We start from the raw sequence: 16051 nt of genomic DNA, 5'->3' as shown, positions 1-16051 counted from the left end.
ACCCAATTCATTTCAATGGGCCCATGCACACGACCGTGGTTTCCATGATCTGTGCATGGCCCAGGAGCCTGGATCGCAAAAAGAACGGACATGGCTTATTACGGCTGTGTTTTGCGGTCCAGGCACATAGAAAATAATGCACTAGGCCATTGTGTACGGCCCGCGAATTGCGGGCGGCTCGCGGCTAACACTCCGCTGCCGGCGACCAGAAAATGACGGCCGTGCACATGGCTATGGTCATGTGCATGAGGACTAATAGTAATAATACAGTATAACATATTAGTCCAAGTTTGCTAAAATATTCAGTCCCTATATACAGGTAAAATATCAAGGATACTGGTAGTAATGCACAATATTTATCTTGGGATCTGTCTGATTGCCAGTAGGAGTTAGGGAGGAATTTTCCACTCTATGGTACAAAGGAGCATAGAAAAGATAAGTGCTGACTGGGCGTATAGTGGCTGTTACTAGAGACTTTGTGGCTGGTATTCTGGGCACTGTGGTTGGTGCTGGTGGCACTGCTGGTGAGGCCCAGGTGTTACCATAGTTTGACTGATGAGGCCTTGTAAGAAAAAGGAAGCTGCTGGTGATTTGCACTGTGGTTAATAACATGCTTCAACTTTAAGAGGTTGTCACAGAAGACTCTGTAGGGCAAACGCAGTCACACATTTAACCACCTCTTTGTTTGGCCTAATAATGACGAGTCCCTGCATTCATGCAACCTAATAGGTCATATGGGGTCTGTCCAGAGTGGATGATCCTTTTATGACAGCACACCATGTGGGCAGGCATGGTACTGCGGTTGAGATTCTGAAGGATTTTCGTAGGGATTTTCCTTCATTAAAGTTTATGGTTTGTCAGTTTGATATTCCTGCAGTTCAATAAAACTTAAATCTCCACCTTGTGCCCCCACGGACCACACTTCTATGACATATCTTGTAGCAATTTCATAAAAAGTTGACATTGAGAAAAAATAAATAAATCAGTATGTATTCTTCACAGCTCAGCTCTGCAAGACGGAACAGGAGTTCACATTTTCTCTACTCACCATGTATGAGGAGTCTTCCTGTGGTTGTGCTTCCTGCAAATGTAAATAACAGTCAATCCAGAACTGATATGATAGCATAAGATTATATTGGTGAAAATATATTAAACACATCATATAAATATAAGGGCATGTTCAGATGTGGCCAAATTGCTGTGGAATTCAGCTGCGGACAGTCTGCAGTGGAAATCTGCAGCAGACTTTTTTCTCATTACTTTCTATGGCTTTTTAGGTAACTCGTTGCAGAAAATAGGCTGCGGTACAGATATATCATTCCGCAGCATGCATGGCCGCCAGCGGAGAAGCAGCAGATTTTCACTGCGGGATTCAGCCTTTGCAATGCAAAGGCTGAAATTTGCGTCTAATCCACTGTGATATCCACAATGTCTGAATTACCTGTCAAATTTTGCTGTAGATTCAATGCGTAATTACCACGGAATAATTCTGCCACGTCAATACATGGCGTAAGAAGTGAATATGGAGACTTCCTGACTACATAAATTCTTTTACATCTTTTTTAAAAATGCAGTTTACATTATTTCATCTTTTTTTCATTGTAGTGCCTATGACAACTTATTAAAAAAATATCAGAAAAGTGAACGAATCCCGATATTACATACAGTGAAGGAAATAAGTATTTGATCCCTTGCTGATTTTGTACGTTTGCCCACTGTCAAAGACATGAACGGTCTAGAATATTTAGGCTAGGTTAATTTTACCAGTGAGAGATAGATTATATAAAAAAATAACTGAAAATCACATTGTCAAAATTATATATATTTATTTGCATTGTGCACAGAGAAATAAGTATTTGATCCCATTGGCAAACAAGACTTAATACTTGGTGGCAAAACCCTTGTTGGCAAGCACAGCAGTCAGACATTTTTAGTAGTTGATGATGAGGTTTGCACACATGTTAGATGGAATTTTGGCCCACTCCTCTTTGCAGATCATCTGTAAATCATTAAGATATCGAGGCTGTCGCTTGGCAACTCGGATCTTCAGCTCCCTCCATAAGTTTTCGATGGGATTAAGGTCTGGAGACTGGCTAGGCCACTCCATGACCTTAATGTGCTTCTTTTTGAGCCACTCCTTTGTTGCCTTGGCTGTATGTTTCGGGTCATTGTCGTGCTGGAAAACCCAGCCACGAGCCATTTTTAATGTCCTGGTGGAGGGAAGGAGGTTGTCACTCAGGATTTGACGGTACATGGCTCCATCCATTCTCCCATTTATGCGGTGAAGTAATCCTGTGCCCTTAGCAGAGAAACACCCCCAAAACATAATGTTTCCACCTCCATGCTTGACAGTGGGGACGGTGTTCTTTGGGTCATAGGCAGCATTTCTCTTCCTCCAAACACGGCGAGTTGAGTTAATGCCAAAGAGCTCAATTTTAGTCTCATCTGACCACAGCACCTTCTCCCAATCACTCTCAGAATCATGCAGATGTTCATTTGAAAACTTCAGACGGGCCTGTACATGTGCCTTCTTGAGCAGGGGGACCTTGCGGGCACTGCAGGATTTGAATCCATTACTGCGTAATGTGTTACCAATGGTTTTCTTGGTGACTGTGGTCCCAGCTGCCTTGAGATCATTAACAAGTTCCCCCCGTGTAGTTTTCGGCTGAGCTCTCACCTTCCTCAGGATCAAGGATACCCCACGAGGTGAGATTGTGCATGGAGCCCCAGATCGATGTCGATTGACAGTCATTTTGTATGTCTTCCATTTTCTTACCATTGCACCAACAGTTGTCTCCTTCTCACCCAGCGTCTTACTTATGGTTTTGTAGCCCATTCCAGCCTTGTGCAGGTCTATGATCTTGTCCCTGACACCCTTAGAAAGCTCTTTGGTCTTGCCCATGTTGTAGAGGTTAGAGTCAGACTGAGTAATTGAGTCTGTGGACAGGAGTCTTTTATACAGGTGACCATGTAAGACAGCTGTCTTTAATGCAGGCACCAAGTTGATTTGGAGCTTGTAACTGGTCTGGAGGAGGCTGAACTCTTAATGGTTGGTAGGGGATCAAATACTTATTTCTCTGTGCACAATGCAAATAAATATATATCATTTTGACTATGTGATTTTCTTTTTTTTTTTATATATTCTATCTCTCACTGGTAAAATTAACCTAGCCTAAAAATTCTAGACTGTTCATGACTTTGACAGTGGGCAAACTTACAAAATCAGCAAGGGATCAAATACTTATTTCCTCCACTGTATTAGGCCCCATGCACTCGAATGTGCTTTGGCGGCCGCAATTCCTCCGAAAATTCCCGGGAGGATTGCGGCCCAATTCATTTCAATGGGCCCATGCACACGACCGTGGTTTCAATGGTCCGTGCATGGCCCAGGAGCCTGGATCGCAAAAAAAGAACGGACATGGCTTATTACGCCCGTGTTTTGCGGTCCAGGCACATAGAAAATAATGCACACGGGCATGTGTACGGCCCACGATTTGCGGGCGGCTCGCGGCTGACACTCCGCTGCCGTCGACCAGAAAATGACGGCCGTGCACATGGCTATGGTCGTGTGCATGAGGACTAATAGTAATAATACAGTATAATATAGGAGTCCAAGTTTGCTAAAATATTCAGTCCCTATATACAGGTAAATTATCAAGGATACTGGTAGTAATGCACAATATTGATCTGGGGATCTGTCTGATTGCCAGTAGGAGTTAGGGAGGAATTTTCCACTCTATGGTACAAAGGAGCATAGAAAAGATAAGTGCTGACTGGGTGTATAGTGGCCATTATTAGAGACTTTGTGGCTGGTATTCCGGGCACTGTGGTTGGTGCTGGTGGTACAGCTGGTGAGTCCCAGGTGTTATCATAGTTTTACTGATGCGGCTTTGTAAGAAAAAGGAAGCTGCTGGCGATTTGCACTGTGGTTAATAACATGTTTCAACTTTAAGAGGTTGTCACAGAAGACTCTGTAGGGCAAACGCAGTCACACATTTAACCACCCCTTTGTTTTGCCTAATAATGAGGAGTCCCTGCATTCATACAACCTAATAGGTCATATGGGGTCTGTCCAGAGTGGATGATCCTTTTATGACAGCACACCATGTGGGCAGGCATGGTACTGCGGTTGAGATTCTGAAGGATTTTCGTAGGGATTTTCCTCCATTAAAGTTTATGGTTTGTCAGTTTGATATTCCTGCAGTTCAATAAAACTTAAATCTCCACCTTGTGCCCCCACGGACCACACTTCTATGACATATCTTATAGCAATTTCATAAAAAGTTGACATTGAGAATAAATAAATAAATCAGTATGTATTCTTCACAGCTCAGCTCTGCAAAACGGAACAGGAGTTCAAATTTTCTCTACTCACCATGTATGAGGAGTCTTCCTGTGGTTGTTCTGCCTGCAAATGTAAATAACAGTCAATACAGAACTGATATGATGGTATAAGATTATATTGGTGAAAATATATTAAACACATCATATAAATATAAGGGCATGTTCAGATGTGGCCGAATTGCTGTGGAATTCAGCTGCGGACAGTCTGCAGTAGAAATCTGCAGCAGACTTTTTTGTCATTCAATGCGTAATTACCACGGAATAATTCTGCCACGTCCATACATGGCCTAAGAAGTGAATATGGAGACTTCCTGACTACATAAATTCTTTTACTTTTTTTTTTAAAAATGCAGTTTACATTATTTCATCTTTTTTTCATTGTAGTGCCTATGACAACTTATTAAAAAAATATCAGAAAAGTGAACGAATCCCAATATTATATATTAGGCCCCATGCACACGAGCGTACTTTTGTGGCTGCAATTCCCCCGAAAATTCACGGGAGGATTGCGGCCCAATTCATTTCAATGGGCCCATGCACACGACCGTGGTTTCCACTGTCCGTGCATGGCCCAGGAGCCTGGATTGCAAAAAGAACGGACATGGCTTATTACGCCCGTGTTTTGCGGTCCAGGCACATAGAAAATAATGCACTAGGCCATTGTGTACGGCCCGCGATTTGCAGGCGGCTCGCGGCTGACACTCCGCTGCCGGCGACCAGAAAATGACGGCCGTGCACATGGCTATGGTCATGTGCATGAGGACTAATAGTAATAATACAGTATAACATAGGAGTCCAAGTTTGCTAAAATATTCAGTCCCTATATACAGGTAAAATATCAAGGATACTGGTAGTAATGCACAATATTTATCTGGGGATCTGTCTGATTGCCAGTAGGAGTTAGGGAGGAATTTTCAAACTCTATGGTACAAAGGAGCATAGAAAATATAAGTGTTGACTGGGCGTATAGTGGCTGTTACTATAGACTTTGTGGCTGGTATTCCGGGCACTGTGGTTGGTGCTGGTGGCGCTGCTGGTGAGTCCCAGGTGTTACCATAGTTTGACTGATGAGGCCTTGTAAGAAAAAGGAAGCTGCTGGCGATTTGCACTGTGGTTAATAACATGCTTCAACTTTAAGAGGTTGTCACAGAAGACTCTGTAGGGCAAACACAGTCACACATTTAACCACCTCTTTGTTTGGCCTAATAATGAGGAGTCCCTGCATTCATACAACCTAATAGGTCATATGGGGTCTGTCCAGAGTGGATGATCCTTTTATGACAGCACACCATGTGGGCAGGCATGGTACTGCGGTTGAGATTCTGAAGGATTTTCGTAGGCATTTTCCTTCATTAAAGTTTATGGTTTGTCAGTTTGATATTCCTGCAGTTCAATAAAACTTAAATCTCCACCTTGTGCCCCCACGGACCACACTTCTATGACATATCTTGTAGCAATTTCATAAAAAGTTGACATTGAGAAAAAATAAATAAATCAGTATGTATTCTTCACAGCTCAGCTCTGCAAAACGGTACAGGAGTTTAAATTTTCTCTACTCACCATGTATGAGGATTCTTCCTCTGGTTGTGCTTCCTGCAAATGTAAATAACAGTCAATACAGAACTGATATGATGGTATAAGATTATATTGGTGAAAATATATTAAACACATCATATAAATATAAGGGCATGTTCAGATGTGGCCGAATTGCTGTGGAATTCAGCTGCGGACAGTCTGCAGTGGAAATCTGCAGCAGACTTTTTTCTCATTACTTTCTATGGCTTTTTAGGTAACTCGTTGCAGAAAATAGGCTGCGGTGCAGATATATCATTCCGCAGCATGCATGGCCGCCAGCGGAGAAGCAGCAGATTTTCACTGCGGGATTCAGACTTTGCAATGCAAAGGCTGAAATCTGCGTCTAGTCCACTGTGATATCCGCAACGTCTGAATTACCTGTCAAATTTTGCTGTAGATTCAATGCGTAATTACCACAGAATAATTCTGCCACGTCTATACATGGCGTAAGAAGTGAATATGGAGACTTCCTGACTACATAAATTCTTTAAAAAAAAAAAAATTCAATGCAGTTTACATTATTTCATCTTTTTTCATTGTAGTGCCTATGACAACTTATTAAAAAAATATCAGAAAAGTGAACGAATCCCAATATTACATATTACGCCCCATGCACTCGAATGTGCTTTTGCGGCTGCAATTCCTCCGAAAATTCACGGGAGGATTGCAGCCCAATTCATTTCAATGGGTCCATGCACACGACCGTGGTTTCCATGGTCCGTGCATGGTCCAGGAGCCTGGATCACAAAAAGAACGGACATGGCTTATTACGGCCGTGTTTTGCGGTCCAGGCAGATAGAAAATAATGCACACAGCCATGTGCACGGCCCGCGATTTGTGGGCGGCTCGCGGCTGACACTCCGCTGCCGGCGACCAGAAAATGACGGCCGTGCACATGGCTATGGTCGTGTGCATGAGGACTAATAGTAATAATACAGTATAACATAGGAGTCCAAGTTTGCTAAAATATTCAGTCCCTATATACAGGTAAAATATCAAGGATACTGGTAGTAATGCACAATATTTATCTGGGGATCTGTCTGATTGCCAGTAGGAGTTAGGGAGGAATTTTCCACTCTATGGTACAAAGGAGCATAGAAAAGATAAGTGCTGACTGGGCGTATAGTGGCTGTTACTCTAGAGACTTTGTGGCAGGTATTGCGGGCACTGTGGTTGGCGCTGGTGGCACTGCTGGTGAGTCCCAGGTGTTACCATAGTTTGACTGATGCGGCCTTCTAAGAAAAAGGAAGCTGCTGGTGATTTGCACTGTGGTTAATAACATGTTTCAGAAGACTCTGTAGGGCAAACGCATTTAACCACCCCTTTGTTTTTGCCTAATAATGAGGAGTCCCTGCATTCATACAACCTAATAGGTCATATGGGGTCTGTCCAGAGTGGATGATCCTTTTATGACAGCACACCATGTGGGTAGGCATGGTACTGCGGTTTAGATTCTGAAGGATTTTCGTAGGGATTTTCCTCCATTAAAGTTTATGGTTTGTCAGTTTGATATTCCTGCAGTTCAATAAAACTTAAATCTCCACCTTGTGCCCCCACGGACCACACTTCTATGACATGTCTTATAGCAATTTCATAAAAAGTTGACATTGAGAAAAAATAAATAAATCAGTATGTATTCTTCACAACTCAGCTCTGCAAAACGGTACAGGAGTTCACATTTTCTCTACTCACCATGTATGAGGAGTCTTCCTGTGGTTGTTCTGCCTGCAAATGTAAATAACAGTCAATACAGAACTGATATGATGGTATAAGATTATATTGGTAAAAATATATTAAACACATCATATAAATATAAGGGCATGTTCAGATGTGGCCGAATTGCTGTGGAATTCCGCTGCGGACAGTCTGCAGTGGAAATCTGCAGCAAACTTTTTTCTCATTACTTTCTATGGCTTTTTAGGTAACTCGTTGCAGAAAATAGGCATGCATGGCCGCCATCGGAAAAGCAGTAGATTTTCACTGCGGGATTCAGCCATTGCAATGCAAAGGCTGAAATCTGCGTCTAGTCCACTGTGATATCCGCAACGTCTGAATTACCTGTCAAATTTTGCTGTAGATTCAATGCGTAATTACCACGGAAAAATTCTGCCACGTCTATACATGGCCTAAGAAGTGAATGGGGCGTGGCCGAATGCAGAGGAGAGCGGTCGCATAACTCGGAGCTCCACACCTAACCTTCACTAAACCGGCTCACACAGCACTTCCACCGCAGATTACCGGGAGATACAACACAGGATCCCCTGACAAGGCTCCTAGAATACAGAAATGGGGGAAGGCAGACCTAAAACCCCGGGCCCGGCAACTCTTACCTCTTACTATCCGCCGGCGGGAATTACACAAAATGGCGCCGGACGCTCCGGCCATGAAGAAACGAAGGAGTGTGCCGCTCCTCTGCTGACTCACCAAGCCACAGACACATCTCCCAGCCCTGAGTACCCCTCGGATTGCCCACCTCTGCTGCATAAAACAGATCACAGGTGAGTGCCATCTTCATCTACAGCATCTAAATTATGTGACCTGCCTGTGCTTACTCCCCATGAGGGATCAGTTATCAGTCTGGAGAGTATGAGGGGCTTGATGTCTGAACTGTGCAGTTCTTTACAAAAAGACTTCCACATTGCATTTACTTCATTATCTAAAGATATTAATGATATAGGGGACAGAACATCACATCTTGAAAGTAAGATGGATGATTTTACCTCTGCATACAACACTTTGGTAGATGCACAGAACGATACAGACGAGGATATAATGGCGGTTAAACTAAAATTAGCTGACCTGGAGGATCGCTCACGCAGAAACAACATCAGGTTTGGTGGCATCCCTGAGACCATTCAACCTGCTCAGCTTAGAGAATTTCTGACTGATTACTTTACCATCATTCTACCAGAAGCAGAACAGAGAGATCTAATCATCGACAGAGTGCATAGACTGCCCAAACCCAAACATCTCCCACAAACGACACCAAGGGATGTTCTGGCAAAAATCCACTTTTACCAGACAAAAGAGTCCATTTTAAAATTTGCTTTTAAAAACTCAAAACTTCCTGAACGTTTCGCTGGTATATCTATGTATGCAGATCTGTCATCAGCCACTTTAAACCGTAGAAGAGAGTTTGCTCCACTTACCAAGCAGCTACGTGATCATGACATACAATACAAATGGGGATATCCAGTTAAGCTAATTTTTACTAAAAATGGCGTCACCCACGTTCTCAACACACCTAAGGAGGCAGAAATCTTGAGGGAGAAATGGTTCCCGGAATCTTCAATGTCAGATCAGCAGTTGCTTAAAAGGAAGACCCCTTCAATGTCTCTGGAATGGACCAAGGCAGGTTCATTGAAGCAATCAAAAAATGATGTTGGCCTTAAAGCGGCCGCGCATTTTCTGGAGAGGAGAGGAGGAGACTGGGCCCATCAAAATGAATTTATTATTGAAATGTTGGAATTCGTTTTGAATTATAACTGCTTCTCTTTTGATGGCAAATTCTATCGTCAGATTCGTGGAACAGCCATGGGATCCTCTTGTGCACCATCATATGCCTGTTTACACTTGGGCTGGTGGGAAGAATTTATAGTATACCCTCATCCTCTCTTCAGAAAATGCGCCTCCGCTTGGCTTAGATACATGGATGATGTTCTTTTATGTTGGAAGGGACCATTGGACTTACTTGAAAGTTTCATTGGGGATTTAAACTCCAATAAATTAAATATCCTTCTGACCTTTACTTATAGTGAAGATCACATTAGCTTTCTAGATCTTAATATTCATAGGGAAGGAAATAGATTAAAAACGACTACATATCGGAAACCAACATCAGGTAATACCCTTTTGGCAGCAAGTAGCCATCACTTTCCCTCTCAAATTAAGGGGATCCCGATAAGCGAATTTCTTCGAATTCGCCGTAACTGTACTGATTTCAGGGACTTCAAAAGCGAAGCACAAGATCTATCATCTCGCTTTGAAGATAGGGGTTACTCCAAAAAAATGATCAAGAAAGGATACAATAGGGCATCTAGGCAGAATAGAGAGGAAATTCTCAAGAGAGGTAAAAAAGATAACAGTGACAATAGAGTCAGATTCATTTCAAGGTATGGGTCCCATTGGAACATACTTCGGAATTTGATGATCAAAAACTGGCCACATTTAACTTTGGACAAAAGAATTAACTCAATAGTGGGGAATGTACCGAGTATGGTTCCAAGAAAGGCCCCCACTTTGAGGAATATGTTGGTGAGTTCTGAGTTTAAGAGAAGGACCCCAAGTAATGAGAAATGGCTACAGAAACGCCCAAAAGGAATGTTCATGTGTGGCTCTTGTAAATGCTGTAAGTACGTTTTAAAATCAGACACCTTTCTTGATAGTGAACACAAAAGGGAATTCAAAGTCTATAATTTCATCAATTGCCGCTCAACCATGGTCGTTTACTCCATTACTTGCCCATGTGGGAAACAATATATTGGGAAAACGAAACGAGAATTACATGTTCGCATCAGCGAACATATTAGAGACATCACCAAGGGTGAAATGGCAAATCCTCTAGCTGCACATTTTAAAACATACCATGCCCAATCACCAACTGGCCCAAAATTCATGGGGATTTATCAACTATTCCAAGACAGAAGGGGAGGTGATCTCAACCGAACACTCCTCCAAAAGGAAACTATGTGGATTTATACACTGAGAACTTTGAATCCCAGGGGACTAAATAATGAAATTAAATTTAATATGTTCCTTTGAACAGTTGGGAGCCAAGAGGCTGTTTTATATTTCCCTCAACTTTCGGTATTTTCGAGTTAGTCAGTGTTGGATATAAACAATCTCTGATAAAAGAATGTTTGATTAAAAAATGGGACCTTTATTATGTCATCCCTGGAGAATGATTTAGGAAAATTGGGTGTGAAACTTTTGGATTTGATATATTTTTTGTTTTTTTCTTTGGAAACCTGATAATAAAATTTTAATATGTCTTTGGTCTGGATACCCCATTTTCCATATAATTATAATTTGTCTTCAGTGGTATGAGTATGAGCAATTTTATTCCCAATATGGAATGATCAATCAATTGGATAAATAATACAAAATGAATGAACATAATTTTCATTTTTTGCAATCTTCTATAGTGATGGGATTTGCGTTTAGCTCTCCGTGGGTGGTGGGAATTGGAGATCTATTGTTCTATGGACACTGGATCCCTATTCCTGCCCCCCTTGGAATTTCACGACGGCTCCTATTATTTACCATAGTCTTATATACGCATATGTTTAATATGATGAAATCTAGTAGTAAAATTATCAAACTAACATTGATTGTATTGAAATCGATTCTACTTTGGGGGTGGTGGGGACCCGGGTCCTAATGCCCTAACAGGTAATGGTTCTCTTTCCCTGCTTCCCCTGAAGTATTATTTGTATTTCATATACATATGTGTATGGTTGGACATATCCCATATAATATATATTAAAAGAATTGAACAGATTTCATCCTGTGTCAAAATGATATAATGGGGGATCCCTTATTGAAGAAAAATTAGTTCCTCCATAAATCCACTACAAAGTCTAGATAGTAGTAGTTATCCGTATTTACGGAAGAATTAATATTGATAATAAAATTCAGGTAGTAATTGTATTCCTATGCAAAATTCAATTATTGGTCTTATCTTGACCAAGTAGAGACACACCACTGATTGCCCTCCCCTTGATAAATACCGAATATATTTATGAATATGATTTTCTGGATATTCTAATTGTCTGTTTGAATATAAAAATATCTATGTCTGCTATTGAAATTGAGAGATATATATCATTGCGGCATCTCATGAAAGATTTAAATATATAATATCCATAATATCTTCGTGTGAAACATTATGTTTTTTATTATTGAACCAATGAATGAATCTGGGACACTATAAATATAGTGTATTTGGCAGCATTTGTCAAACTGCTCTGAAGAAATCCCGTTCAGGGATGAAACGCGTCAGCTGTTCTAATCAACGGGGCGGGTAGTGACGTCCAAACCCTGCCCAGAGAATACCTGTCCAGTGTTGAAGATCACACGTGGAAAGGAACATACGTTGGAATTTTTACCTACCTGGCTGCCGGCGTGCGATCTTGTCCTGTTGGGTCCGTTCCTCTTGGAGTGCTTTTAACTCACCTGAAATATCAGTGTGCGATCCTGCATTGCTGGGCCCCTATCCCCGTGAGTACAGTGGTTGTTGCCCGCATGGATCAATAGAGGAGAGCGCCAAGGGAAGCAATGGTGGAGATGTGGATGCTTTGAAACTAATGTGTGGCCACACAGGTGAACTTTCCTTTTGAGGAGACCTGCCATTCCTCACCTCGGAGTTAACTGCCTCCCCGCATGGTCTTCCCGGCACTTACTGGATGTCGGAGGCGAAGGTAAAAACCCATATAAGCTTATATCTTGCTTCAAAGCCCAACTGCATGAGGGCTATACATCGACCCAAGGGTCTGTGAAAAGACTTCCTATCACCACAAGATTTGAATTGGAATTGTTGATCCACTTGATGAGAGGAAAAAAGCACGCTTCTAACCACATTCCTTTAATTCATGAGGCTATTTTTCTATTTTGAGAGTCAAGTCATATTATATGCATATAAAGAAAATCTCTTTATTAATATCATTACCAGCTACTCCAAATAGGTACTCTGGCAATATTGTGATATAAATTACATATATGTTTGGAAACCGCAAGTGTGAACACAGCCCAGCGGTTTTTCATTTTGAAATCTCTTTGTAAAATCGTGTAACACATATACATTATGCTATATATCCATCAGGCAATATCACCTATGTTTTGAAGGTTTATTGTATGTTCTCTTTCCTGGCCAGGAGAATTCTCTTTTTAAATTGTTATTTGTGTATTTATGTATAAATTTAACTTTGCCGGTATTATCTGGATTCAAAAAATAAAATAATTATTTATTCTTATTGAACCCAAGAGTGCCTAGCTATATTTCTGGATCATTTTTCTTTTTTTCTTTTTTCATTAATCTATATCAGGAATGGCACCGTGCTATATTATATTGCAATTTTGGGTTTGTTAGGTATGGTTTGCAATAACCACATCTTTTTTCTTTATACATCATTGAAGCAATCACCTACTCGCCCAAAATAAGGACTTAAGTTCGCAGTATACGGCCAATACGATTAGGGTTTGTTCACACACACTAATTACGGACGTAATTCAGGTGTTTTTGCCCCGAATTACGTCCGAAAAATGCGGCTTGAAAGCGCTGACAAACATCTGCCCATTGAAAGCAATGGGCTGACGTTTGTCTGTTCACACGAGGCGTGTATTTACGCTGTCAAAAGACGGCGTGTAAATAGACGCCCGCGTCAAAGAAGTGACCTGTCAATTCTTGGGGCGTAATTGGAGCCGTTATTCATTGACTCCAGTGAAAAGCTGCGCCAATTACGTCCGTAATGGACGCGGTGTTCAAGCGCCTGCACATGCCGTTACGGCTGAAATTACGGGGATGTTTTCTCCTGAAAACATCCCCGTAATTTCAGCCGTTACGGACGCTGCCGTGTGAACATACCCTAACTCAAGGTGTGAATTGCACTGCCATGTTATTTTATAAATTTACTTGCAAAATTCAATAAAAACAAATGTGATTAAAAAAAAAGAAGTGAATATGGAGACTTCCTGACTACATCAATTCTACTAAAAAAAAATGTAACCCCTTCCCGCACCTCGGCGTAAATGCACGCCCAGGTGAGCAGTAACTTCGCGCACCTGGGCATGCAGTTACGTCCGCGCTTTAACAGTTAACCGCCGCGCGGCCCTACACCGCAGTGGCGGTTAACTGTGCAGGGTGTCTGCCCTTCTCTCCCTGTTGCCGATCAGCGGCCTGTCGCCGCTGAAATCGGCAATTAACGCCTTGGATGCGGTGGTCGATTGCGATCACCACATTGAAGAGGTTTACAGCGGATCGGCAGCCCCCCACATGCATTTGCGGGGGCTGGCGATCCTTATCACGGCAACCAGAGGCCAGACAATGACCTCCGGGTTGCCATGTACGGAAGCCTCGGAGGAGCAGCCTCCGGCCGGTCTTCCGAGACTTCCTGTCAGTGTGACAGTTACGTCACAATGACAGTTAGAACACATTACACTACGTGTGTAGTGTAATGTGTTCCAGCAGCGATCAGAGCTGCAAGTCTAAGTGTCCCCTAGTGGGACAAGTAAAAAAAGTAAATAAAAGATAATAAAAATGTTTTTAAAAAGTGTAAAAATAAAAGTTATAAGTGACATAAACAAAGAATGCTTTTTTTCCTATAATAAGTATTTTATTATAGGAAAAAAATTAACACGTTAAAAAAAGTACACATATTTGGTATCACCGCGTTCGTAACGACCCCATCTATAAAACTGTAGTATTATTTTTCCCGCATGGTGAACCCCGCAAAGAAAATAAACGAAAAACAGTGCCCGAATCACAATTTTTTGGTTACCAACCCTCCCAAAATATACAATAAAAAGTGATAAATGTTGCATGTACGCCAAAATGGTACCAATACAAACTACAACCCGTCTCGCAAAAAACAAGCCCTTACACCGCTTTTTTGACTGAAAAATAAAAAAGTTATGGTGACACAAAAAATAATTTATTTTATAAATAAGGGATTTTATTGCACAAACGCTGCAAAACATAAAAAAATGATATAAATATGGTATCGCCGTAATCGTATTGACACGCAGAATAAAGTAAAAATGGTCATTTATAGCCCAGGCTGAAGGCCATAAAAAAACGAATAAAAAACATTGTCAGAATTGATGGTTTTTGGTCACCTTGCTTGCCAAAAAATGGAATAAAACGTGATCCAAAAAATTTGTGGTACCCCAAAATGGTACCAATGAAAACTACAGATTGTCCCGCAACGAATAAACCCACAGCTCCGGTGGAGAAAAAATAAAAAAAGTTCTGGCTCTCAGAATATGGCGATGCAAAATGTGCAGAGTGTCCAAAAGCAGATAAGATCGGGCGCCATTTATCAGTGTGACACCGGCCACATATCTGCGGATTATTATTTATTTAACCCATTATTATACCCTCTTATTATACCCTGATGTACCCCGCACAGATTACATATGCCCCCACACTATAAACTGAAACACCAGTAAAACCCCAAACAGAACAACTACCAAGCTACATTTGCGCCCCAAAAGCCAAATGGCGCTCCCTCCCTTCTGAGCCCTGCAGCGTGCCTAAACACCAGTTTACATCCACAGATATGGCATCGCCATACCCGGGAGAACCCGGTTAATATTTTATGAGGTATTTGTCTTCAGTGGCACAAACTGGGCATAACATGTAGTGCACTAAAATGGCATATGAGTGGAAAATTGTAATTTTCACTCCGCACCATCCGCTGCACATTAACCCCTTCGCGCACGACGACATATAATGCCTTAGTGTGGGGGGTGATGTATGGAGCGTCTCACGTGAAAAATAAAGAATTTAAAACGGCAAAATCGCTGTTTTCTTGGTCACCCTGGCTCTACCTAAAAATTTAATAAAAAGTGCTCAAAAAGTTGTATGTACCAAAAAATGGTACCAATAAAAACGACCGCTCGTCCCTCAATAAATAAGCCCTCATACCGCTCTATTGACTGAAAAATAAAAACGTTATGGCTCTTGGAACGCGGGGAGGAAAAAACTAAAAAGGAAAAGAAAAAATGGATCAGTCCAGAAAGGGTTAATTACTTTCTAATGAAAAACCATTTATGACCACACGTGGGGTACAGCCGTACTCGGGAGAAATTGCTTTACAAATGTTGGGCAGCTTTTTCCCCCTTTATCCTTTGTGAAATTGAAAAAATGCAACATTTTAGTGGAAGAAATGTTGATATTCATTTTCACGGCCTAATTCTAATAAATCCTGCAAAAGACTTGTGGGGTCTAAATACCCACTATATCCCTAGATAGATTCTTTAAGTGGTGTAATTTCCACTTTTGGGGGGTTTCCACTGTTTTGGCCTCACAGGGGCTTTGCAAATGCGACATGGCACCGAAAAACCATTTCAGCTAAATTTGGGCTCCAAAAGCCAAATAGCGCTCCTTCCCTTCTGAGCCTTGCTGTGGGTCCAA

The 16051-nt window shown here is 41.6% G+C and overlaps 1 protein-coding gene across 1 annotated transcript in view; it reads right to left on the bottom strand.

Moving 5' to 3' along the window:
- Positions 1-1003: 1003 nt before the first annotated feature.
- LOC142662633 (cell adhesion molecule CEACAM8-like) overlaps positions 1004-16051 on the bottom strand; it is a 64327-nt gene continuing 49279 nt past the window's right edge. Inside the window, exons 8-11 of the mRNA XM_075840844.1 lie at positions 7612-7644; positions 5905-5937; positions 4376-4408; positions 1004-1081 (exon numbers count right to left, since the gene is read on the bottom strand). Coding sequence (XP_075696959.1) covers positions 1004-1081; positions 4376-4408; positions 5905-5937; positions 7612-7644 — 177 coding nt within the window. The remainder of the gene's footprint in view (positions 1082-4375; positions 4409-5904; positions 5938-7611; positions 7645-16051) is intronic.

The sequence above is a fragment of the Rhinoderma darwinii genome, chromosome 10, assembly GCF_050947455.1.
Source record: "Rhinoderma darwinii isolate aRhiDar2 chromosome 10, aRhiDar2.hap1, whole genome shotgun sequence".
Classification (NCBI taxonomy): domain Eukaryota; kingdom Metazoa; phylum Chordata; class Amphibia; order Anura; family Rhinodermatidae; genus Rhinoderma; species Rhinoderma darwinii.
Note: the sequence above shows the minus strand (reverse complement) of the source record. Positions and strands in the feature narration are given on the sequence as shown.